Below are 26,091 nucleotides of genomic sequence, written 5' to 3' on the forward strand. Positions count from 1 at the left end.
TGAACAGGCTAAATAAATGTTCACGCTGAACTGACTAATTACTGGTGAATACACACTGGTTCCATTGGTATCTCTTGAGGTGTTTAAAAAGCATTCTTTAATATATTTTTTAATGACCCTGATATGAAATGCTGTATCTCGCGTAGAACAAAGCTAGCTAACTTAGCCTTAATCAAATGTGTTCCTCTATGTTTAATATGTAAACATGCACATTTAATCTTGCTCTGCAGAAAAAGGAAAGCACAGTGTTTGGTTTTCTTCCCTTGGATTAATGACTTTTGCCTTGGGAAAAGAGATGTTGCCGTATTCTTTTCATCACCTATTTTTTTTGTCACAGCCTGCCCATCATATACAGTCAGTTTTATACTGCTCAGTGGGGTAAGGATAACATCATGATTATTTCAGGAGTCATCAGCTCAGCACTTAAAAGTAGCACATGCAGCAGCGGTAGTTGAAAACACTCCCTCCTTCCCTCCAGGGTCCTGGAAGTAATTGGCAGTGTGTCGGAGAGCTGCACAGGGATCTATGGACCTTATTGCAACTCAAAAGGAAGAGCTCAAGCAGAAGAGAGGAATCCTGACAGAGCCTTGTATAACCTTGTGGCTTTAACTATTTATAAAATGGCCAGCGAAAAACATAGTGCTGGGTTTGACACTCTGGACCATGACGGACTAAGACAAGCCAGAGAGAAAATAAATATGTAAATCTAAAAGAAAACAAAGCGGGAAAAGCAAGATAAATGGTCCAAAGTCAATTATTGTTGCAATGTCGAGCTTTCAACTGATTATAATCCCCATCATTGCTCTATTTTGTGTGCTAGAACATGTTACCTTTGCTGGCACAAAGATTCATTTAGGTCATCAAAAGGGGGAAGAACAGGGTCTCCTAAGGGGAAGGTGGCACAATCTGCTGCAACTCTATTTTGTCATTAGCTTCAAAATATACTGACTATACAGTATTATTTTTAGCCTTATCTTTTTAGTCATTGAACAAGGGTCCGAAGTCCAGAGTTGGGTAAGTGTTATTGGAATCGTATGGAATACGGAACCCTATGCACCTGTCAGTAACATGTCTCATATCCGTACTGTTGTTTATTCAATATAACCAAATGATCTGCACAGCTACATTGGTTCTGCATAACAATCAAACAAACCACTGTTTCTTTTTTTTGTAATTCCAGGAAACTCTTAGTGAAATGTAAATAGCCCTGAAGCTTGTGTGGCCTATTTTTTGTTCTAGTGTGGCAAGGGGCGTTAGGCATTCAAATATGAGAACCAATCAAAGTATGTGCTCTAAGGCTTGGCAGATAATGCATAATGAGTGGAAGGTTTCCAGACTGTAGTGGAAAAATCTCTCTGTGCCAGGAAGTTGGCATCCATTTTTAGCATAGGACCTTCTTTTTGTTTCAATCAGTTTTCCGACTAATTTCCTTGGTCAATTCTTAGAACTCTGTATAAGTAGTTGTTAATATTCATAAATCATACTGTATATAATGCACAGTGTGTATATAATATCCTGCACATGCACTGGGATATCTATATTGTGTCATTATAGTGTTTGAATGTAGGCTCATTAACACTCAGCGGTTGGGTAATGATAAAAGAAATCTCAAATTGCACTGCTCTCAGCCCACAATGAGCTATTCTTCTCCCTGCGTTCCAATCTGTGAGAGACTGTGCAAGGTCACTTATTAATGTTAATAAACAGGAACAAATACTTCCCCATGATCAGTGAGTAATATAATGTACTAAAATACAAATTAATTGTACTTTTGTTCAGGAGGATAGATGCTTGTCATGGTCTCTGGCAGTAAAAAGGCAAATCTCTTTTAACGACACATTTATATACTGTCAAATGGTGTTATTTACCCTTAAGAAGATAAGACAACGTGTTCAAATACTCATATAACCAGATAGTCAAGTTAATGTATACTACCACCAAATTATGACTTAACCACACCTTGTACAGGTTTCCCTCCAAAACCTACAGACACACTATGTACCGTAGAGCATCGTGTTATTGTGTGTTTTAGTGATTGTATTCACTTTCCAAATTGCAGACCAGCAAAACCAGCACTCACAGACTAGAAGTATCCACAATGTATAAGGTAATAATATTATATATGTATTGAGTACCTTTCATTTTAATTGCACAACGTAAAGCATTAGTTTCAGAAAACAGTTACTACTACATTGGGATGCTTGTATTCTCACTATTGGCATAATAAATGAGGTAACAAGCAGCTCAGTCTTTAAGTTGATTTTAGTAATCATCATAATACATCAATATAATTATCATAATCATTTGACTGTTCTCTTCTCTTTCATCTCTCTCCTCACAGTACTGTACAGGCAGTTCCTCTCTGTCTTCAGCCATGCATGCATGATGCACAGCTTAATATCAAATTAGATCATTTTGCTCTGATTGTTAGGGCGCTAATTACGCAGAGATGAGAGCTACAGCCTCAAGAGCACAGTGGGCTTTTAAATGTGTCATGGCAGCAGGGTGACTGAAAGCCACATGATGCATTGTCACTTCACGGTGGAAGGATTGAGTGAACATTGAATGTTGAACTGCTGACTCTTTTATGGGCTCTATAATGGGGATTTCATTATGAAGTGTACATTTATGGAGGGAAGCCAGGGGTTGTTGTGCAGGGGCCTCATTACAAAACTAACTGTGAAAGTGTGAAATCCTATCTAAGTTTAGTAGAGCAGAATAACTTTGTGATAGTTTCCTGAATTAATAGGGATAGGGATTTAAAAAAACTTTTGTTATTGTTTACATGGCAATTACAATAAATATGGAGAACACTTTTTTAAACATTATGAAGACACTTTAACTGGCAAAACTTGCCAACGGCTGAAGAGTACATTCTAAATAGACACGTTAAAAATGGCCATCCCATTGGAAATGAAGCTTACAGTAAGTTATCTTTAAATGAACATCAGCAGGAGGTCTAAGAAAGGATAACACACAGTCATGCTTTTAGAAAACTTTATTTGGTGATAGACTGATAGCATTTTTTCCAACTTGAGTTGACATAGTACAAACAGGATATTATTTTGTAATGAGGCCCCTAGAGGTTATCTTAAGTGCATTGCTGCTACATTGACACATGATATATGCGTTCTGATGTGTATCTCACGCACCCTTTACTATGAGGCGGCTAAGTTAATGCCCTGCCAAGTTTCTTCTGTGCTGTGGTGAGCTGCTCTGGTATGTTAGTTCAACTATAACACTGCTGCTACTGAATACTTGTTGCATGTCATAAGCAAGCTCCCCTGCCAACAGTCTGATGATGTCACCTCAGGAAGGCTTTGTGAAGGAGATAGTCTAGCTCCTGCTCCTCAACTTAGTTTGTCATTTCAGCTGTCGGCATTAAATCCCTTTCAAAGCAATGTATTCCTGTTCTGTCGTAGGAAGTGTAGGTCCGCAGGGACAAAGGGGTTTATTCTTCGATGTATACCAAGGGACCACAGCTTTAATTCACCATGATACTGTCAGGTTATTACTTTGATTGATATCATGGCTCTGTGTCGTTGCTGTTTGTGTTAGTGTGCTTGGCAAAGTCTTGATGTCTTTGGCTCTGCTGCTATCCACCCATGTGCTGTTTTTACATTGGTATTAGTAATTTAAACAATACATTTGTTATATTTAATCAGGCAGTCTCATCAAGATTAAGATCCCATTTTCCAAAAGAGACCCAAGAACAAGAAATATTTACAAAAACATACATAACAAAACAAAAGCAACAAATAAATTAAACAGATACTGGAATTATAACAAAACATGAGATAATAAAGCTTTCAAAACTTTAATTTAATGTCTTCCTTTCTTTAAGTGGCGGGGCTTATTTTTCTCATAGGTGAGTGGTGAAATGTGAACTCTGATTTTTGAGTATTGTATTTTATATGAACTACATTGTATTGCAAATGAATATGATTGTTGCTGTTTTTTGGTGATGGTTGACGCAATTAGCTCATTTCCTCTTCCCTAACTTTGAATACATTTATATTATTTGTATATCTTCTTTCTTTATCTTTTCTTATTCTATTTTTACGCTGTTGATTCTCTTTTGTAATTTGACAGTACACTTTCAGTTTTTATGTATGTCAAACAAACTATTTTGGCTTTATTAAACCATACTCATAACTGTCGATCTTCGCACAGTCCATTGATACACTGTCATTTTGCAATCATGGGAAAATATTATTGCTTTTGTCACACAAAGGTAGATAATAATAGATAATCCGATTCACACTCCATGTGACATAACAATTCATAATAAGAGACTTTCCGCTACACTGTGTTCTCCCCGCACTGTATAGCAAATGGATTTTTTGCTACTATTGTTCAGCCATTTTATATAATGGCTTGAGTTAGGGTATGTATTTAATGTGTTAATTAAAACACCATTTTATTATTTGTGTGAACGTAAACAGGTCAGAGACAAGGCAGCAAATAACAAGTCTATACATATTATTTTCTGGATTCAAATAATACATTCAAAACCTTCTCTCTGTAAATATTTGGACTAAGCACTACAATATCCTCTCTGTGCACTTAACACTCAGATTAAAAGCACTCATCCTTCTATCTCGGGGCAAATTGTGCAACGCATCCTTCATAATAACTGTGTACAACCTGGAGTAGGCATGGGAACATTCTCTCGCGCTGCATCCTAATGGCAGATTAAGACACTATGGATCTAATTGATGCTAATCGACACAACTAATTACTCCCCCTAGATAAACAAGCTTCCCATTAGTGCAGAAATTAGTCAGGTAATGAAACCCTTGTTTTTTGGATGACTTCTCAATGTCATATATGATAAAAGGGAAGGGACAGATCAAGATATAATAGACATTTATCTTGGTGAAGGGATTTGTACTTGCATATGGGATTCTATGCATCTTCCAAAGAGTGAATACTCACAATATAATCCACCATCAAGAAGATTTCAAATAAACAAACAAACAAACGTTGCCTTCTCAAATTTGGTGAATTATCAATAGAGGATCTCGGATACCTCTTACACAAATATAGCAAAGTCCACAGTCATATCAGAAACATCGTTTTTTTTTGTTTTGCTCATATTGTGAAAAAATGACCTGACTTCTGGTGATGTGTGCTCAGGCATGTTATAAAGAACTGTACCGTTAACTGCTCATTTATAATGTTATATTGTCATAAAGGCAGGTAAAGATTGCAGTGGACATAACAATGAACAATTAATTCGTAAAAAATGCATTAATGGACAAAATGCAAAATGTAGGGAAAAAAGAGTTAGGGAAGAAAGTAATAGAAAGAACAAGTTTCTGAATATTTTTGAGGATGTTGTCAACAAACACACTTACAACTGTTATTAGGTAAAGTCCTAGCTGTTATATTGGCTAATGGTGGTGAATACAAAATACAATACAGCAGCCAACATTCTTCAACTTACAACAACGCAGACACACTGAACAAGAAATATTTTAAGGACTATTTTGAAAGACAAAGACCAATTTCAAAATGTGCACAGGAGTCAGATTTAAATATATCTAACCAATTAATTTAATAAACAGCATCAGATGAAGAATAATGTATAGGGAGTGGTGGAGTGAGTAGAAGAAACAGTTGGGTCAATGATGGAAATGGTGGTGTAAAGTTTCAGTTGGGTGACTCACATCATATCACCATCAACCCAGCATACTGTTTTCCCATCTGGGTGTGTGCATGTGTGGGTCTCTTGCCTATTTATGTCACTCCCACCACCAACCCCTCCCTCCAGCATCAATCTCACTCACTCTTTGATGAATAATATAGGAGATCTACACATTCATAATGAATCAGATAGACAGAGAAGGGAGAAAGAAATGTGAAACACCCCCAAAACCTGATTGACCTTGTATCGTTAAAAAACATTTGAGTATACATTCATTAAGTTGCATATCAATTAATAACGAGCAGTTTTGAAACCCACTCCAACAAAACATCTAATTACAAAAATGTGACAAGAAGAGAAGGTGCTCATATTTAATGCATCAAAATGACACAGCCTCTAGCTTCTCAAGGCTTTTCTCTCCCAACATTTGAATACACTTCTGAAATGAAGGCTGACTCATTAATACCTCTTTGGATCCATACCCTGCATGTGAACACCCACCTCATGTATTTCAATGAATCCTTCAAATGCACTGAACTCTTTCAACTGCCTCTCATTACTATCCTGAAATGTAATCATAGATGAAATGGTTGTTATCGGTTGTCGAGGGGAGCATAGATTTTCTTTAGTCCTACTCTACACCCTGTTTAACATTAAAGGCCATTATCATTTATTGTTAAGATGGATCAATGCAGGAATGTTAGGCGGTGATTATTGCCGTATAAATCCTAATGAGAGCAAAGGATAAAGTTGCACAGACGTACTTTAAAGAGTGATAAAGTCCAAGAAGGGAGGAGGTCAGGGTAGAATAATGGATGTTCAAAAAGGACTGACTCGGGGGAACACTGTTTTTGTCCCATGTGAAATGAAAGTAAACATATTTAAGGTAATTGACACAGTTTAACTATGTAACATTCCTCACTTATGTACGTATCGTAAGTTTCATAACAATCACACTTATTATTACCTAAACAATAATCTATTCCTAAACCTAACCAAGTAGTGACAGCGTTAACCACATGTTTAAATCTGTGACTGTTTCACACGAACTGGTAGCTGCCATTTTATGACTGATAGTGGCCATTTTCAAAATGTTAGTATTAGAAATGGGTTCTCTCATTCTCCTAACATTAGATGTAGACAGTGGTAAAATGGAGAATACACCAACTGTCAATACAAAACAACAGAATTGCAGTATAATGTACTTAAGATTTACACATCCAAAAGACACAAAGCAAACTGTCTAACTAATGACTGTGTGAAATGCTGCTGTAATATGGTTTAAAGTAAAGTGGGCATTCCCAACAATGATACAAACTTAATGTACAATGATGCAACAGCAGAAAACCTCACATTTAAGAAGTGTGTTGCCTCTGCCACCAATAATTGTGTTTGTAGCTGGCTTGTTGCGTAAATTGTTTGGGGTTTTTGCTAAGACTGGTAAAGCGCTTCCAAATGCAGTCCATTTAACATTTCATTATTTCAGCCTTACTTAGTATTACTTTGTATCACACTGGTTGCAGGTAGGTTCGTACTCAGGTCCATTCATGTTTGTGTCCACATCAGCAAACTGCTTCAGTTATGAGAGTTAACTTTCAGGCTTTTAGCTAACAGCCAGGGAGCTCTTGTGCACATACACCTCTCCCTATCTTTATCTCACTGAAGCATTCTGTTTTTGGTTCTTTTAAAGATGTGGGCCACATTTGGCAGCTAGGGCTTAATGATTCAGAGGAGACGAGCACCTCTGGCAAATGCAGTCGCTCAGATCATCTGGTTGGAAACCGTTTTGATATTTTTGTCATTTTGCTGTGAACTCAAGGTTGGTGCTTTAAAAACAACATCTGCCGGATTTTTTCGACAAAATCCTGTCGTTTCAAATGTAACTAGAAAAAATAACGAATACAACAATGGCGGTTTATACCCGTGACGCTGCCGAGTTTCATCACTCGATTGGAACACACGGCTAAAACATCACGTCGGCTAAAGCCTGGCCTGTTTGTGCATGTGTGTGTAGTACTGTGTGTGTGTGAGCCAGTGGGTGTTCCTCTGTGTGAACACAACTCTACACTAAGCCGTGTCCTCAGCGTTCAGTGTACACCAACCACTTAGCACATGATAGGTCGACCCCTAAAGGTCACAACACAGCATGTATCCATGGTGACTGCTTTGCCAGTAGAAAAACAAGCTGGAAGCAGAGCAGAACAAAACTAAATAATTCCAAGAAGCTACCTGAGCAACGAAATAAACACAAACATATGCTCATACACTGCTGTCGGGAGGACGTTGGAAACCAAGATGGAGAATGAGTCAAGGTAGAGAACAAGATGGGATGATGTTTAACCTGAATATCCTGCTGGGATCCTCTATGTTTTCTTCTCTATCTTCACTGGGCTGCACAGAGTGGAGGGACTAGCAGATGTGTTTGCTTTATATCCACATGGTCTTTTATAGACTTTGGTAATTGAAAAGACATGTCCAAAACCCTTGTCTTCAAAAATGAATTTACCACATCAGACCCTTTCATCAGACAGATAAATACTTTAAGACAACGAGGCAAAGGTAGTGACTAATTTTTAAGCTTGCTTTTGCAATGAAAGCACATTTTTGTTGTCATGGTTACCCCCAGTTATCACCAGTTATAAACACCTTAACACAAGACCCTGATCGCTTCACTGAATCTGGAACACAATCAATCCCTTCCTATTCCCCGGAGGCCTCTGTTTCTGCCATATTTAAAAAAGAAAGTGTGTCATACAATATATACAAGCTCACGCAGGAAATACTTCTGACAAAATCATCCAACAACCAGGGCAAAACATTGCAGATTATTGTAGGTGATGGCCATAGTGTTTGGACAGACGTTGTTTTAGGAAGAATGGATTCAACATTTGTTTTCCTCCGTGCTCAACCACAGAATATGTAAACTGGTGCATCTGCTTCAAAAGCGCTCTCTAATAAAGATGTCCTTTTTCGCAGCATTTTATTTGGTAGGTATTTTTAAAGGTTTGTCTTTATTTAGTTGCAGCGGCTGTAAGACCTTTATAATCCACTTACATTAAACTGAGGAAATGTCACCCGATCCTGTTTCACTCTTTTTTCTCTTGCATAAAAGAAAAAGAGAGTGGGGTCTGTCTCTCTCTCTCTCTCTCTCTCTCTCTCTCTCTCTCTCCCCCTCTCTGATTGCCAGGTGAATGAGCCATGCTGTTAAATAGAACATCCGTGAGCCACGGATCTGCAGTGAAAACAACAGCTGGCTTAACCCTAAAAACAAAATTATCAAATAACTAATGATGGCTGCGCAAATGAGACAGCGGCGCCAACAGACCCACCCACCTGATATTCACAGGTGGATATTATAACTGATGAAAGCAGCTCTTGTAATAAAACACTTGGCTTATTTAAGAACATCTTGCATGCATGTTCATGGCTCATGTATGTGCTGTTCTGACAGAAATCTAATCATTCATTACTAAATTTGATCTATTTTGAGCTTGTTTTTCAGTAAACCATCAAACAGCCGTGACCTCAGCTGGAATTACTCCAACATGCAAATACATGTGTATGTTGTCTAATATAATTAAACTTGATTTTTGAATCCTGCAAAAAAACGTAACCCAAAACTTAAACCTATAACTTTTTTGTTTTTTAAAATACAATTTTCTAGGAATTATTCATCTAAATAACGTTATCAAAATGACTTGAAAGCAGATAAAACAATAACCTGATCAATATAGTGGTACCTCAGTGGCTTAGCCTCTATAGTGATATTATAAGACAACCCGATTACACATTTAGAGAAAATTAAACTCTTCACGTGAGGAGGGTTACCAGCAGGTGTGGCTTTGGCTTGAGTTTCAAAGTGGCAACATGCAAAGTAATTAAAACCGACTATTGACACATCGAACATTATTTGTTTCGAGTTAGCGAGCTGTCTAATGGGCCATTTGCCACATTGTGAAAACCCAACTGTTAGTTTCCATGTTGTGTTTCTGTAATGCACTCACTCATAAGCATGTTGAGACTGGTAAACAAGAGAGTAAACCTGAATGTCTTCAGGGAAAACTGGCGATCCCTTACAGTAACTGTCTGCATATCGAGCCGCTGTTTCTCCACTATACCCATGAAAACACAAGCTGTGGTTGCGATTTGTGAAACAACTGAACTGCAGTTTATTTCTCTGTTCATTATGCTATTTCAGCTCAGCTTCTTTGTTCAAAAATGAAGAATAATTACCTTTTTTATTCTCTAAATTATTCACTTTGCTCCTTTTTCTTATTTGAACTGTCTGAACAAAATGACAAAAACATAAAACAGCAGTCTGCTGCTTTTCAACATGAATTCAAAACTAGGCCTCCATCTATTTATCTAGCATTTATTTTATTGACTGTAATTACTTTTGGCCTGAATGTAGGTCATACTGTACACTCATAGTAGCATGCCAAACTGTGAGAATGTTAAAATGATCGCTTTCATCAGAATGTCAGTGAAATATCTTAAAAAACACATGATTGTTTTTATGTCAGCTATTTCAGATTTGCAAAATCAGCTTATAATTTAGGACATCTACTTCTCTATAGATTGAAAGTTCATTAATAATTGTGAGATCTCTGCAATTCATTTTATTAGTCCGTTTTAAAAGGACACTTTTAAAGTGTATTTAAGTATTTAAGGCTCTTTTGGACAGTTCAACGTTAAAAAGAACAAATAAGACGTATAAAGGTAACAACGGTTCCTGTTTGATTAATGTTACTTTATTATTAGGGCTGTCAAAGGCTGGCTTGCCCTGATTATGTTGGAGTGAGTACAGGCAAGAGTTTCAGAGTTCACTAGAAGGACTACTGTACACTGACTTTAAACATCAAAGTGTGTTTACAGGTCTTGGAGTATTGCTGCATATTTGAAAAATCACGTTGTAAAGCCTTTGTGTCTCCAGAGGGAGCAGCTAAATCTGATGAATTACCCAAAGTTATTTCACCTGATGAACATTGGTTAAAAAAAGAAAAAAGGATTTTGTGCTAGAATAATATAATAATTCCCATCTGAATTTTGCATTGTTGGTATTGCAAAGTATGGACAAGGAAAGAAAATGCATGGACAAATAAACATCTCTGGTTCTGCTGCAACAACTTTGATCCTTTTTATTTTAGTCTCCAATGTGAGTCTAACAAAAGTACAGGAGTGAAGTGCCATCATAAACTGTGAAGTATACCCTACCATTTTAATGATCTCAATAGAGTTTAACTGCTGAACAGAATGTATTACCTTTTTTCTGACTTTACCACAACAAGATCCTTTGGGGAAGCTACAGCCGCTGACTCAACAGGACTGTTTTGAATGTGCACCAGCAGAAGCAGTAGACTGTTTTACTCCTCCAGATGTTTATAATAGTACAGTAAGCGTACCAGGCTCACTCCTATCTTTTTTATGTGCTTACCTGCTCACACAGTTACTGTCTCCTCCTCCAATGGGTATTTTTGTTTACGACTTGCATGGGTGCAAAGGTAGGGGTTGGCTTCAGGCTGACATCATTTACTGTTTGGAGTATGTGGAATACACACTTACTAACTTGAACACGCGCCCTTTCAGATGTAACATACAGAAATACAAATTAAGTTTTCTGGAAGAGATTCAGAAGAACTGTCTAATTTTCCATGTAATGTTACCCTTGAAAAGCTGGCTTCCTGCTATGATGAGTGGAATGAGTGATTGTATACTGTTAATGTCAGCGGCAATACACTTCCCCTCATTGTCAGTAACTATGGTGCGCATAGTGAAACTAATTTGTATTCATGGTGATGCCTATCTGTCCCTCATTTGAACTGTCAGTCTATTTGTTTATTTTTGACTGCAGTATATCTGATTAAGAGTCACACCATCAGTGAATTCAATGGTATGTTCAGAATGTAAAGAGCACTTCCAACTCAGCTAATCTCAATCCAACTGGATGTCCTGATAAAAAATGTGAAGAGCAACTTAAAGGGCCCATGTAATGCTTTTCCGATTATTACCCGTCCCCTTGTGTGTTATGAAGGTTTTTATGCATGTAAACAGTCTGCAGAGTCAAAAACCCTCAAAGTACACCCTGTAGGGAGTAAAACTCTAACACAGAAAATACCTGTCTATGCTGCCCCAGAAGGCCTCGTTGGAGATTTTCTTTTTCAATTGTTTTCTTCCGGGAACCAAGGCGGGACGCGGCGAGGCTGTGAGTCGGTGTGTGAGCACACACACAAACTCCCAGCCAGGTTGCGGGTGTGTTTGTGTGTTCGGGCTGGTTTCGCGCTGGGTTTCGCTGTGTCTCGCTGTGTCTCGCTGTGTCTTGCTGTGTCTCGCTGTGTCGCATACGGCCATGGGCTCATAGGGAGGGGGGGACAGGAGCTCCAGCAAGCCGTTTAGGACAGAGAGTGAATACACATACTATACAGAGATGCTGTATGAGAAACCAATGTGAGTTTGGAAAATTGCACAATGTAAATCTATTTTAGTAGACCTCAGAAGTGGAATTATGATCAGTAGAAATGGCCATGACATGGGACCTTTAACACCTCTTTTCAGTTCTTTCTTATGAAAGGAGATCTATTAACAACCTTGAAATGCGGTCAACTCATTAGGTTAATTTTCCTTATATGTGCAATGATGTCAAGAGTACATTCAAAAAAAGGAAAATATGCAATACATAATTGATAGGAAATACAAGTAAAACAACAATTTAACGGCACATAATCCATGGCCAACACGTTTGAAACAGTAAATAATTGTAGACGTCATTGCATAGTTTAAATGCCACATAGACAAAGCACTATTTGTCCTACATACACTGTAGATCAATTCAGTTTCTGCTCGACACAACGCTGGGTTGGATTTACTCACACATCAAGCACAACATTGATGAGGAAGATCATCTTATAAGAAGTCTTTCTTGTGAGGAACCATGAAAAGCAGATGACTATTTTTTTTAACCAAGCTTTGGAGCTTCTAAAAACAAAATGCTAACAAATCCTGGCTGCGATGGTAAAGCTGTTCACTCTGCAATCACTTTGTTGTCAGCTAATTGGTGTTTGTAGGGCTGATCTCTTCCAAAAGCCTGTTCTGCCGCTATTAGATCAGATTGCCTTGTCATCTATTGAATTCAAAGGTCACTGTGATCAGTTGACTTGTGTGTAGCTTCGCGCCTTGCTCTCTATGTAAAGCAGATACTAACACTGAGATCTGAATCTTTTGACAACTTTTATTGCAGGGAGACAAGCATATACACATAACTAGAACATCTGTATTGCAGATAGGAGTGGAGTTGTGCTGTGATATTTCCATTGCTTTCGGGCACAAATGTTGCAAGAAAACAACCTAATGTACGCAAGGGATGTTAGACAAGTTACCACAAAAAGATTATGTAAAGTGAAGTTGGGTTATGTATACATACATATCATTAAATAATATGTGCGATGCTGCATCTGTTTTTAGGCTTTTCAAGTGTATTAGTCAATTATATAATATTAACAGTTCAGCTGAATGTTTTGTAGTATCACATGGTGTGTTACAACTGTTGTACTCTGAGCTTTCGTGCCGTAAAACTCTGTTCATAAGAGTTTTTCATATACAGTATTATACAGTATAGTTCACAGTAGTTCCAGAGCTGTAGATTGACATGATACATAATTGCAACCAAAATCATAGTGGTTTGCTTTAAACTGCTATCTACACAGCTGTGGGCCTGTCTGATGGTGATGGATGGCTTTGAAAGAATGTGCTTTTGGATCAAGCACACATTATATATAAAACTGATTTATGGTTAAGTACGTTGAAAGAAAAATCAGAGGCTTGCTACCGTGCTAAGTTATTAGATTTTTAACAGCACTTTTTATTATGCAGAGGTGTTTTCATGTCAACAATAAAGGTAATGTAATGTCATCCTCAAAAGTACAAGTGAATGTGCAAAATGAAAACGTTTTTTGCAGAGTAGAAATATTGCATTATTGTAGAACAACAACCCTTTAACGTTGTGTTATAATTTTTCTTTTACGTATTCTGCTACAATTAAGTAAGCTTCACACTTAAAACATGACACTCCTTGTGTGTTTTGGAAGAACATGTGCGTGCTTTATCATGTATTTTAAGCCTTAAGCCTTAGTTAGTGTCTCAATAGCATTTATTTCTGGAATGCTACAATACATTTAGCTATGTTTATGGATTAGTTCTGAAAAGCTTAATTTGGTTGAGTCGAAAAGCTTTAAAGTTTTTTTTGCGCAGTTTAACACAAATGCTGATCTACAAAGAGCAATAAGTTGTTTTTGTTCTGTCTAGAAATCCTTCCTCGCTGTGTCATTTTCATCCTTCCTCCTACAAGTTTCCGACTCATTGTCTTGCCCAGCTTTTCTCTGCTTCAGAGAAAAAATACCAAAGGGTGTAAACTGCCTGTTCTATTTTATTAAAAAAAATCCTTTCTTCCCGTTTGTACTTCCTTCCTTCCTTCCTCACTGAGCTTCCTACCCCATCTCTGACATAACTCAGTTGTTGTGTTAGATAAGTCCTGCTGCGTAAATATTATGGATCCTTTTTTGGGAGAACACTGTGACTGCTGAGAAACATGCTAACTTGATCTAGTTCCTTTTTTTACACTTTCATTCTTCGACCATAGCTTTGACCAGAAAGTGGACTATAGTTACACTGTAACCTTTGTCTTGTGTAGGTCAATGCACTGGCCTTTTATGATGCTGTCATAAAACAGCACCTATCTTAATAGCGCTCAATACAATGTAGATTTCCTGATAATGCTGCTAAACCTTTGCAAACCAAAGTTTATATAAATCCCAACATACATACTTCATAAACACTACACAGATTTCCAATTAAATGTAATTGCAATAACATGAATATGAATTATATTAAATTCTACAAAAATCCCCAACTGTATGTAATGATCGAGGGCAGCCAAATCAACAAGTGTCAAGGTTTGCAAAATTAAAGAAGAAAAGTGTTGATAAGGGAGTAACACAAACTCAGTTACTGAGTGTAATGAATGTCAACACTGAAGACAACATTATTGCTCATATCCTTCACAATAATAAAAACTGCAGGAGCAACAACAGCTATAACGCTTTATATTATAATTTTAATCTGATTTACAGTGGCAATTTAAGAAAAAATTGGCAATAGCTTGAGCCTTAATACTCATGCTGCATCCCGCTTACAAAGCAGGGCTTTTTCAAAGGGCCTGTAGGCCGCTCAGAACTCGCCTGTTCATTAGACTGGGTTTGGCAAGTAGTTACCCTGCAAGGTTAGAGATTTTAGCAGAGAAGGGAGTGAAAACAAATCTGTTTCCAGACAATTACACAATGGAAATGTCTGCTTTCTTTTACTCAAACTACCTTTATTGATATTGCATTAAAAACTCAAAGGGTTTGGAAATGTGCCCCTTTGGATTAAGTGGAGGGCCCTGGGTGCCTATCAAAAGTTAAAGTCCTGCAGACCCACATGTTAGATTTTTAACATGTTTTACCCATGTGTCTCAAACCTTATTTATAACTATGATAAAAGACAGAAAATATCCAAGACATACATGGAATAAAAATAAATGGCTTTTAATCAATGTACATCCACATAAAGCTGTCTTCACAACAGCACATTCAATGGAATAGTGTCATTTACTACGAATACAGAGTAAGTTGTATTACACAACCACGTTAACATACTTCTTCATGAATTCCCAGTTGCACGTATGCACATGAAGGACAACACATCCAGTTTTTTTTTTAAATCAGTAAATAGGATCACCTATTGTCAACCAGCATTAAAAACTCACAGTGTTCCCTGAGATGTTTTGAGAACAGTGTGGATTTGTCAGGCCCTGGGGAGCTCCTGCCTCTCTCTAGCCACACTAGCTCTTAATGAGACATCGACATGCACAGGACACACTCTGCTCCTTCTAATTAAATGACTTGCATGGAGGGCCACACCTGCCCGCCCCCCCTTTCCTTTTCCTTCTTTCTTCTTTTGGCTTGTTGGTTTGCATCTTCCTATCTTTGTTTCTCTTCTTGTGCCCGTCTGCACCGCCTAGACTGTTTACTTCCTTTGCTCCCCTATCTTCCTCCTCTTTTTCCCAAGTTGACTCACACATTACTTGAATTACTTATTGTTCTGGTGAAGGTGAATTTGTGTTGCAATCAAGTAAGCCCGTGCATTAAGGGGATTGGGACTATATTAAAAGATCATAATTAAACTGGTAAAGTCTATTCATGAAGAACAATGTTGTGCCTATCATGGCCTCTCTTTTAAAATATGTTACGTTTTCTTTGTATTTTATAGTTAGTTAATCAACAGAAAATACATTTAGCAATTTTGATGATCAATTTTAGCAATCAATTACTTTTTTATTTAATTTTTTAAAGGCTAACCGTGATTAGAAATCAGTTTTATGCTTCAAGTTTCAGGACTGCTACTCTCTGTCCGCCTGCCCTTTGACCTCTCACTGTGAAAACACTGCGCCCTGTTTGTTGCTTCCCAATTATAGCTCTGCTTTGTTGAGAGTGGATAAAGATCTGACCCAAGATATGAGATTCTGAAAGTGCTAAAGGTGGTTTTATTTCAGGTTTTTTCCTTGCCTTGACAGGACAGTTTTACTCTGGCTGAGCTTCCTCTTTTCTTCCACAGCTGCCTGTTTTGTTATTATCTCTCAATGTCATTGTGATTCACATTTAAATTCCAACCTAGAACGAACTCTGGACGAATGACAATTACTGTATAATACAAGATGTCAAAACAAACAGGTTTAATATGCCTCGCTGGTATCAACAATTTACCTTCTGTGTCTAAGCGTCGTCAGCAGTCTGGTAGATTGAGACCTCACATGCCCAAAAAAGGTTAAATTGTGATAAAATCAGGATTTCTTAACTTAGTTTTTTTTTTTAAAGAGTTACATTTATAGCTGGGGGAGTAACAATGACGTATGAAACGTTGGATTATAATTCAGCCTATTAATTCACGCTCTCAAATCGAGAAGAATAGACCTCCCTCTCCTTTGCGTAGAACCTTATCTGACTCCAAATGGGGTTTGAACCTTGAGAATAAAAAGCTAGGTTTTTTTTTACTCTCTGGTTTGGTTGATGAAGATCATGTAGCATAACATAAATTACTACCTATTGCTGGGACCTCAGTCACACCGTGCACGGAGGTAAACGGTGGGCTATATGCAGACACGTTTTGACAGATTCCCAAGCAGAGAGAGTTTCAGTAGGGATAGGGGCGTTCACCGGCAAGTGTCAAACTAATAGTTGCGTCAATTCCCCACATATACACAGAAGGCGGCAGGAAACCCAGCTAATCTTCCTTATAATAAAAGCACCGAAACTCGCTTTCAAAAACTGAACGAAAAAAACAACAACCAACTAACTCCGTATGTTTTGGAAATCCAATCAATGTCTCTTTAAGATAGTTCCAGATGTTAATGTTACCAGGCACATGTGGGTTGATCATGTGACCGCTCTGACAGTTACAACAACACCACTTTTATTTTGAAAGGACAACACGGAAGTGACCCTTGTTTTCCCGTTAGCTTGACACCTTTCACTAACTGTCCGCCCTGCCCTGCTTGAGTTTGCAGTTGAGTGCGCCAGGGCAACACGGCTGTATTATATAACTTTAATGTAGGCTACTCACGGGTTTAATGGCGCAAGAGCAGAATATCGCGCCGCAGATCTGTGGATTCATTGCGGAATTATCCTGAACTCGAGTGCAAGTGAGCGATTGATCACTTTTTCCCTCCTACTGGCGACGCGCGTTAAAAGTTATCGACAGATCGGCGGCACGTCGCACTCGGTGGATCCCGTCAGCTTCAGACAGGTCGGCGTCGTTCTTGACTATAGTTAAAAAAGAGTTGCTATTGCAGACGATGTTTTCCTTCCGTGCGAGGAGAGGGGTGACAACGAATCCATTTGACATTTCACCACGCAACATTACAGCAAGGAAGGTGTTTTATTCGAGTGTGTGACTCTGGGGACATTGCGTTATTTCTCACATTTTTTCCAAGTTGGACTGACAGGAGATGAGCTAACCGGCGGAACACATCGTTCTTTCACTACAGGTATGGTCTGTTTATAATGCAACCACTTGGTTAACCTTTGGACACATATCGAGAGAGGCAAACGCTGGTTGTTTCCACTAATGTAGGCCGACGATGTGCGTCCCCGGCGCTGGGTGGTGGGCGCACTGACAGCCCTGCACCGTGCAGCCCACTGATATCACCAACATCGCTCAGAGCAAGCTTCTTATTTTTGCAAGGAACAGAAAGTGATGTAAATAGTGCCGCTTATTCGGGTCTCCGGTTGTAGGCGTTCGATCAGTGCAATTTTCTATCGCAGCCAACAGGTTGCAGTAATGCCGTAATGATGTGTTGTGCTCTTCGGTGGAAAAGTACAGTAAGCTTTAGCAAGTCATGAAGCTCCAAACTTTAAAAAAACTTTGAAATACCAAGGATTGTTTTACCTTCCTAAAAATGCATTACAACAACAATCTCAATTGAATCTCAAAATGAATTTGATGTTAATGCAGTGGTGAAACATATGACCAAAACAACCTGTCTAATTCTCCACCATGGGAGATAGATTTGTTATTTCTACCTATAGAAATAACACATGTGAAACCAGTAAGAGTCCTACATGACTCTGCATGTCTTGTTTACCTCACTTTAAAACGCAGAGCAGCAGTAGATTTTCCGAGGAAGTGCTGTAAACCGCGGCTCATATAGCACCATATACTGTAGGCTGTCTTGTACTTAATGCAACCATGTCTTCTTGGAATTTCATAGCCAATGCTAAATTCGACAAGCAAATTAAATAGAGTGAATCTGTGTATTGCATTGATCTTAAACTCAAAGGAAATTATGCAGTTGTTGTTACTTGATTTTTTTATTAAACGGTAACTGTTTTTATTTGACATTTACTGCATATAAAGGACTATGATGAAGGACTGTTTTGTCATGTAGTCAGAGACACTGGCTTTGACAAAGTTAAATTGCCACAAGTGACTGCTTGCCTGGATACTTATTTTCTGTCCCTCCAGATATCGTTGTTAATGATCAACAGTTAAATGAGTGAGCTCCAGAACTCTTGCACACAGGCTTCTGTTGCAGAGGTTTCTACCACATTATTTGACCTACATACATTTCATTTTTATTACACTTCACTAACACTTCCAGTTTTGTAAATTGGAGTTTTGAATGAATTGTTAATTTACTCTCTGCTGCAAAGTGAGATAGGCAGTTATTGCTGACCGCTGCAAATGCCCACAGGCCCATTGTGGGTTAATCTCTTTCGACAGATGTATGTTGTTGCACACATGCTTGACTGTATCTGGGACTGTCAGTTACACAACTTATGCCTGGGCATGTCTCCCACTACTTGGTGGTTAACTTGAGTGAAGGGCATAGTTCAAGGGAATAACATGTACATTATAGTCCTTTATGTTATGTAATTGCCGTGGTCTTCATTTTTTTCTATACCGATTTTGCTCAGTAAGGTTTATGCCATGTGTGCTTCTGCCATATTGCTACTGTGTGGGTGTCAAAAGAGGAGATGGCCTATTTGATATGGCTGCTGTCATTTTTGAAAAATATAAATAAATAAGACATTGTTGTTGGCACATTCATAGTAGTAGATGTAAGCCTTGCACTTGTGCACTTTTAAATGCACCTTAACTCATTTTTAAACGGACGTTATAAGGCATTACTTTGACAGATCCAGAAAAAATAGCTACTGGGTTATGTATCATCTTACTGCGAATGTATCATCTTATCTGCATCAACTCTGGTTTTATAGACTAACCTAGCCTCTCATCTCTCTCACTCTGTGTTTGTTGTGCACTCTTTCACTTTCCCTCACTATCTTGTCAGGATAAAGAAATGGATCAGGGTGGACTGAAGCGCAACGGTAATCAAGACGACAGCCTGACATTTGGGGAGACAAGATCCGGAGTAGGCAGGGAAACGGGTGACACAGCTGGTTTACTGCTCCAGTCTGCAGGGCACCTGCTCGGTCCCAGGTCTATGCCCCAGCCCACAGTGGCCCCGAATGGACATGGTGTAACCAAAGACCAAGGGAAACTTGGAGGCCTCTTTGATTCTCCTCAGCATCACATCCAATGTGAGGGTTCAGACATGAAGGAGGGTAAGATCACCAGAATGCAGAAACAACACCAGGATAGCGGTGTATTTAACATTGAGGACGACCTGCCGTTGTTGAAACAGAATATTTCCAATCTCAACAGTCCGGCCTCCTCTGTCATCAACACCTCAGTCTCCTCCATCCTGGGGAATCTCCCTCTGCCTGATCTTTTTCCCCAACACATCAAGCAGGAGGGACGTTTTTCTATGGATAAAGACTTGGAAAATTACAGCTGTAACACGGGTGTAAGGCTGTGTGATTTAGATGAGAAAGGCAGTTGCCTAATGGAGGATACTGAAATGTGGCAAGACCTGGACCTTCCTAATTCTCTGCCAGAAATTAGCGATTTTGAGTTGGATTCAGAAGTGGCACACTTGGATAACATCCTACATGACAGCAGGGGTGGAGGCGGTCCTGTAAGCGGCTTGCTAAAAGAAACAAAGCCTCTGGTGGGTAACGGAGTAAACTGCAACAATGTGAACGGCACGGACCAGCAGCACCAGCCCATCCACCATCAGCAGCAGCAGCAGCAGCAGCAGCAGCAGCAGCAGCAGCAGCACCACCTTCTACAGCACCAGCTCCATCACCAGCAGCAGCCTGCATCTCTGCTCTCCAGCGTTATGATCAAGGAGGAGAAGGATCCTGACGACTCTTTCATTCACATCCGTACTCCTGGTGTTGTGAAACAGGAGAAGCAGGAGAATACAGGGTTCTGCCAATCGCAGTGTCTGCAGAGCAGCATGAGCTCTCTCCATGGAGGAAGCTCCATGTCTTCCCCTATGGGCGTCGGTGCTGGAGCTTCGTACCTATACAGAGCCAACCCATCCTCCACAGTGGGCCTACAAGACCAGGAGCCTTTTGGCATGTACCCAAACCTGCCTCTGGTGGGGGAGACCTGGGTCAGGGGGAACCGGTTCGGAGAGTCGTCCGGGTTGCAGATGGGCGACGACGGACTCCCCTCCGCTGCAGCCTTGGCAAGTTTTTCTGTCAACTTCTCAAGGTAAGTCTCATGGAATTAGTTTATCCTACTCTGTTGACTTTTGCATCTGTGGTCGCTTTGGTGTTGGCTCTCATTCATGGAATGTTTGACTTTGTTTTTGTGTGCTCAGAGGTTATTTGCTTGTCTGTAAAATATGTTTAAAAATGTCAGTTGACGGTTATTCTAAGTCTTAGACAGCTTGGGTCTAGACTCAGCTACTCAGCTAGAGGTTTGCCACCTTTTCTGAACCCAAACATTTTGTCAGAATCATTTGTACATCATATATTCATAACAGAACATGTTTGCAATATAACCAGTGTTCGAATTACCCATTTGCTTTCGGGGGAGCCCTATTTTTCAGTGCACATCCTGCTACTAAATATATGACACGCACGCTCTGTTGACAGGTGCAGCAGCGCGGATTCGATCAATTGCTATAAAAACACTCTTCTACTAATACAGACGGTGTCACTACGCGGCGGCTGTGGCCGTTGTTGAAGCCTTTTCAGGCTCCACATCGGCAGGCCTCTCCCTCGGTGTGGAGCTGTCAAACTCGACCCTAACGCCGCTTACAGCCGGCCAACTAAAAGTTGTTCCGTTCACGTTGTCATTTTTAGACTCCTTCGCTTCTTTGCTTGTGAATCCAAAAGCTGTGACGCTTGGCTGTTTTCGTTTTGCCATATTTTTTATTACAAAGCCAGAGTTAAACAAATATCAATATGAACATTTCAAATACCGCGCCGGCATCGCCGCCGTAACCATAGCAACGTAAGTAGCGTAAGAATGCAGCGCCGCCACGTACAGATGGTAACACCAAGAAATATTCACAAATATAAAACAAATATTCAGAAACTGTAATGAACAATGACTATTATTTATTTCAAGAACTTTTATTTACAGAAACTCAACATTTCAAATCTGTGTGACACAAATATGCACGATTTGTGCTCCCCCTATTTATCTCAAAGTCGGCCTTCAGGGGAGCTCCCTCCCTCTTCGGGGCAGCCAAGCTCCCCCTGGCTCCCCCCCATTTCGAACAGTGAATATAACCGTAAAGGCCAAACACATTGGATTGGACTATTAATGTCCACTTTTTTATGCAACTCGTTTGTTGATCAAAGGCATCTGATTATAAAATACGGGAATCTCCTGACAGTTAAGAGACAAAGTGCGGAATATGTTCTCCTCAGAATCCCCCAAAATATGTTTGCACTGTGTCTCCAGCATCCACAGAACATATCTGTGCCCTGTCCATGCTCCTGAAATCAAATCAGACTCAGGGTGATGTATCAGAGCACTTCAGTTCCCTGCAGGAAACCTTCAGTGTGTATTTGGAAAATGAAAGCAGTCGGTTGGTTTCACAGCATTTAGGCTGGCTCTCCACTGGGATTCTAGTACAAAAGAAACATCACTTCAATAAGCCCCAAAGAAGAGTACTCATGTGTTGTTGTATGTTTGTTTGTGACATTTTTTTCGTAAGGTAAGTGCTAGCACCCCTGGGACGGAGGGCATCTGGCACTTGTTGCCTCCAATAGGCAGACGCAGGACACACATTCCTCCAATTCTCCACATCACATAATTTTAGGAATGCCATGAGAAATAAAATACATTTGTCATTGCATTAGGAATACAATCTTTTTTATTTACATTCATATTGCCAGCAGAGGCAGATAAGAAAAAAGGGGATGAACTACCCTAGTTGCCGTGTTACAAGGAGGCAGTAGGGAAAAGAAAAACTGTTGACTAAGGAAGTGTATAAATGTTTCTTATCTTTGGGGATTCCACAATCTAGATAATGTTCTTGTGGTTGCTTAATATTTGTATGTTGAAAAAATATAATTTTTGAAACAATTGTGAAATTGTTCACATACACAGCAACTCACCGTTACTTTACCATGCTCTGCCTTCTGGGATTTTTTGTGTTGTAATGCATTGCTTGTTAAAGAAGATATCACAGAGTTACGTAAATGTGTCCTTCCTTCAGTAAATTGTTTACTGAGAATTTAGTTCTGTGAGAAAATCATGCAGCAAGCAAAATGAGAATTGTCTGGTGGACACACTACAATTCAGCTTGGATCTGATAATAAAACTTGCTGTGAGTAGAACTTTGAAAGAGAGAGATTCATTTATGAGCTTTGTGACCATGAATGGGCAGATCACAAGATGTGTTTGATTGATGCGGAGCAATAATGTGAGTCAGTGCTGTCTTTCTGAAACAGCCATTTAGGTGTTTGGCTCAGGCTGCTATGTAAACAAGTCAAAATGAACACGGGTGTCAGCTAATGCTATCTCCCTGCTGTCACACTGATATGCTCCTCTGTTCCTCAGCTATTCATTAGACTGTGGAAAAGTCTCCTTGCCAAGGTTCATAGGTCTAAACTGTTTGTTTTTCTTGTATTTTTTAAACATATAACAGATAAAAGTAGACTTGAGTATTGCCACAAACACTTACAAATCTTATGGTTTTGGCCCCTTGCCTTGGTCACTGACACAAAGCAGATTGTTTTACAAGGTGCACAAGGTAGAGGAGTGATTTGAGGATATTATTATATTTATCTAGTTTAATTGTGGCTTGAAAAAACCCAAATCAGTCTGTTTGTTTCAAAAGCAGACTGTTTGGTTTATTGTACACACAGTGCTGTTGTGCTTCACACTCTTAGTACATGTGGCATTATCGTTATGCAAATGAATGCTTAAAGCACAGGAGCTGGACACAATATGATAAAATTCAACACAACAAACTAACACCACAATACACTGCTGTATTCCATATACTGTGCATTGTAAGCAGAGAGAGTTAACATGTTGTGAAGTGCTGTTGGATTCCTATATGTGTATGTATGATGTTGAGTATATCTCAAATAAGGAATGAAAACAAAAGAAACGACTGACTCCCTGAATACCACATTAGCAACAGACTCTATGTATTGTACTGTATAATATTATCACTGTATACATAGACTATGGGAATTCTCAGCACAGTTGGAACACAATTTGGCTCGTTCAGGTTGCTTGGCTCAAGCTTCTCTCATTATGTAACTGATAATCAAATGGTCTAATGTTGTTGCCTCATGCCCAGGGTGAAATGAGGCCCTGAAAACATTGCTTATTTTGCCTCTTTTTACATGTGCTTTATTTAATTTGGATTAGCACACATCTTTCTTACGTAATGAATTAACTTTTAACTGTACAGTACTTAGCATTCTGTATATTGCAAGTCATACTCACGCAACCCTAAAAGGGGTTAAAAAGTGTAATGAAACTCTTCTCTGTTGCTATGCTTCATGCGTCAGTGGGTGCCAGAGCGTGTGTGTGTGTGTGTGTGTGTGTGTGTGTGTGTGTGTGTGTGTGTGTGTGTGTGTGTGTGTGTGTGTGTGTGTGTGTGCGCACAGGGATGTTGGAAGGCCACGTGTACAAATCGGGTCTGGTGTGCTGGTGCCTCTCTGCTTGAACTGTCACTCAGTCTTTTTTTTTCTTCTTTTTACCAACTCACCCCTGATGGCCCCTCTGAGCTCTCCATATTTCACAGAGGCATGCAAAAACTGTACACCAAGATGTCATTCACACACACACACACACACACACACACACACACACACACACACACACACACACACACACACACACACACACACACAATTCACTTTTCACAGAAAATGTAGCTTTTGTGTGACATTGAATGCCAAATGATATTTTCTTATGATGCATCAATAACAAGTACACTTGCAGAAGCACACATGGCATAAACCTTACTGTGCCTAACCTGGAGTTTGCTGATGGTAAAGACTTTTTTTTTCCCTCTTCATATAACTTTTCAGCCATGTCAACTTTGCAGTTATGTAGATTAACACAGTTATTTATATATTTATTTTATTTCAGGCCTGCCTGATGTTTGATCTTCTTCTGGTCTAATTTTTTTTAAAGCTCTACCTGACATGATGAGAGCATCTTCACATGTGAGTAACTTTAACATTAGCATAAACTCAGTATATTAAAGAGGCCAAAACAAGAGAAAAAAACCTGTGCAATATGCAATGTTCGAAAGTGTATAAAATGTGCTAGACATTTATGTGGCATTTTATTCCAAATGGAATGTTTGTTTACCAGTTGATGTATCTAAGAAAAGCAAAACTACTTGACTTTTAATACTGTATGTAGCTGCAACATAAGGTCTTCCTAGATAGACCCCTCAGAACAAAGTGGACACTTTATTCACAGTTTTAAAAACAGATCGGAGGGACCAAAAAAAAGGGAAATGTTATGCAGCAAAAATTATAATATGGGTCATAGTGAGGCATTTCAGCACTTGTTAGGCATGTACCATAAATGAGAATAAGTGGTTTGATGATTATGGTCATTATTATGAGGATAATTGCCCCTTAGCTACATACACATTTTTGTTTTGAATGTTTCAGACTGTCCATCCAGCTTAATTTATTATATTTGCATTATCTTTACCTGTTGTAGCTTGAAACTGTGGGTGACAGATATTATTTTTGTTTTTACAGGATGACTGCTTTGTAGGTTTTTGTTTCGAACTCTGGGTAGTATTTGACTGAGGTAGCAATGCCATGAAGCAAAATTGGCTGGCTGTATCAGATCATAAAGTGTTACAGCATTTGTATATATGTGTTATGTCCCAACTAGGGGAAGAGGAATGAAACACACACCAGTATGTAATTGGTAATAATTATAAGTAGATTTATTATAAAAAAAGGTAAACAAAATGGAAGGCACACAGCCTGAAACAAACAAAGTAGCCAAAAGGGCACAGGTTGACAAATAACCAACTAAAGGAGGACTCTAAAAAAGGAGTCTAAACGCATACGGGAAATAACACTATCACACTAAATAAAGAACGAAACAAAACCTCACTTCAAGAGTGGTACAACTAACCGAGGGAGTCTACACAAAACACAGCTAAACTAAAGGCAACATTCACAAATCCTAACTATACTCTAAACACTAACTAACCTACTCTACACTCTACTAACACACAATATCACACGGAGATAGACACACAAGATTAACCACAGCATGAAGAGCAAAATGCGAGAGGCGTCTGTTCACTCAACAGCGCCTCCAGAGTGGTAATTGTCCTCAGGCTTTGTAGTCATCTGCATCAGGTGTGCGCCGGCTGTGCGCTGCGATTGGAGCGCGTCGGGCCCGGCATGCTCCAATCACAATCTTCGGAGGCGGACCAGAGGATGGGCAGCCAATGACGTCAAGGCTACTGCGCAGCTTATTTACATATTACACACAGCTGAAAACACTCGCAGGCAGATTAATGATCAGACAGGAACAGCAACCGT

The 26,091-nt window shown here is 39.2% G+C and overlaps 1 protein-coding gene across 2 annotated transcripts; it reads left to right on the forward strand.

Annotated features, from left to right (window-relative positions):
- The first annotated feature begins 17,231 nt into the window (after positions 1-17,231).
- Positions 17,232-25,414, forward strand: LOC104944603 (glucocorticoid receptor-like). Of its 2 annotated transcripts, XR_798240.1 has the most exons (4): positions 17,232-17,723; positions 19,530-20,800; positions 24,659-24,735; positions 25,288-25,414. XR_798240.1 is itself a non-coding variant. In XM_010770163.1 (3 exons), the coding sequence occupies exons 2-3, from the start codon at positions 19,539-19,541 to the stop codon at positions 24,666-24,668; spliced, it is 1,272 nt and encodes a 423-aa protein (XP_010768465.1). In that variant the 5' UTR covers positions 17,232-17,723; positions 19,530-19,538; the 3' UTR covers positions 24,669-24,752. The 2 variants fall into 2 exon arrangements, 1 of the variants encoding a protein (XP_010768465.1); XM_010770163.1 differs by lacking the exon at positions 25,288-25,414 and having other exon boundaries at positions 24,659-24,752.
- The last annotated feature ends 677 nt before the right edge of the window (positions 25,415-26,091 follow it).

Source organism: Notothenia coriiceps, unplaced genomic scaffold (assembly GCF_000735185.1).
Source record: "Notothenia coriiceps isolate Sejong01 unplaced genomic scaffold, NC01 NC01_scaffold00008473, whole genome shotgun sequence".
NCBI classification, from domain to species: domain Eukaryota; kingdom Metazoa; phylum Chordata; class Actinopteri; order Perciformes; family Nototheniidae; genus Notothenia; species Notothenia coriiceps.

Coding starts and splice junctions, on each gene's coding strand:
- LOC104944603 (XM_010770163.1), top strand. CDS start 19,539: ATGGATCAGGGTGGACTGAAGCGCAACGGTAATCAAGACGACAGCCTG.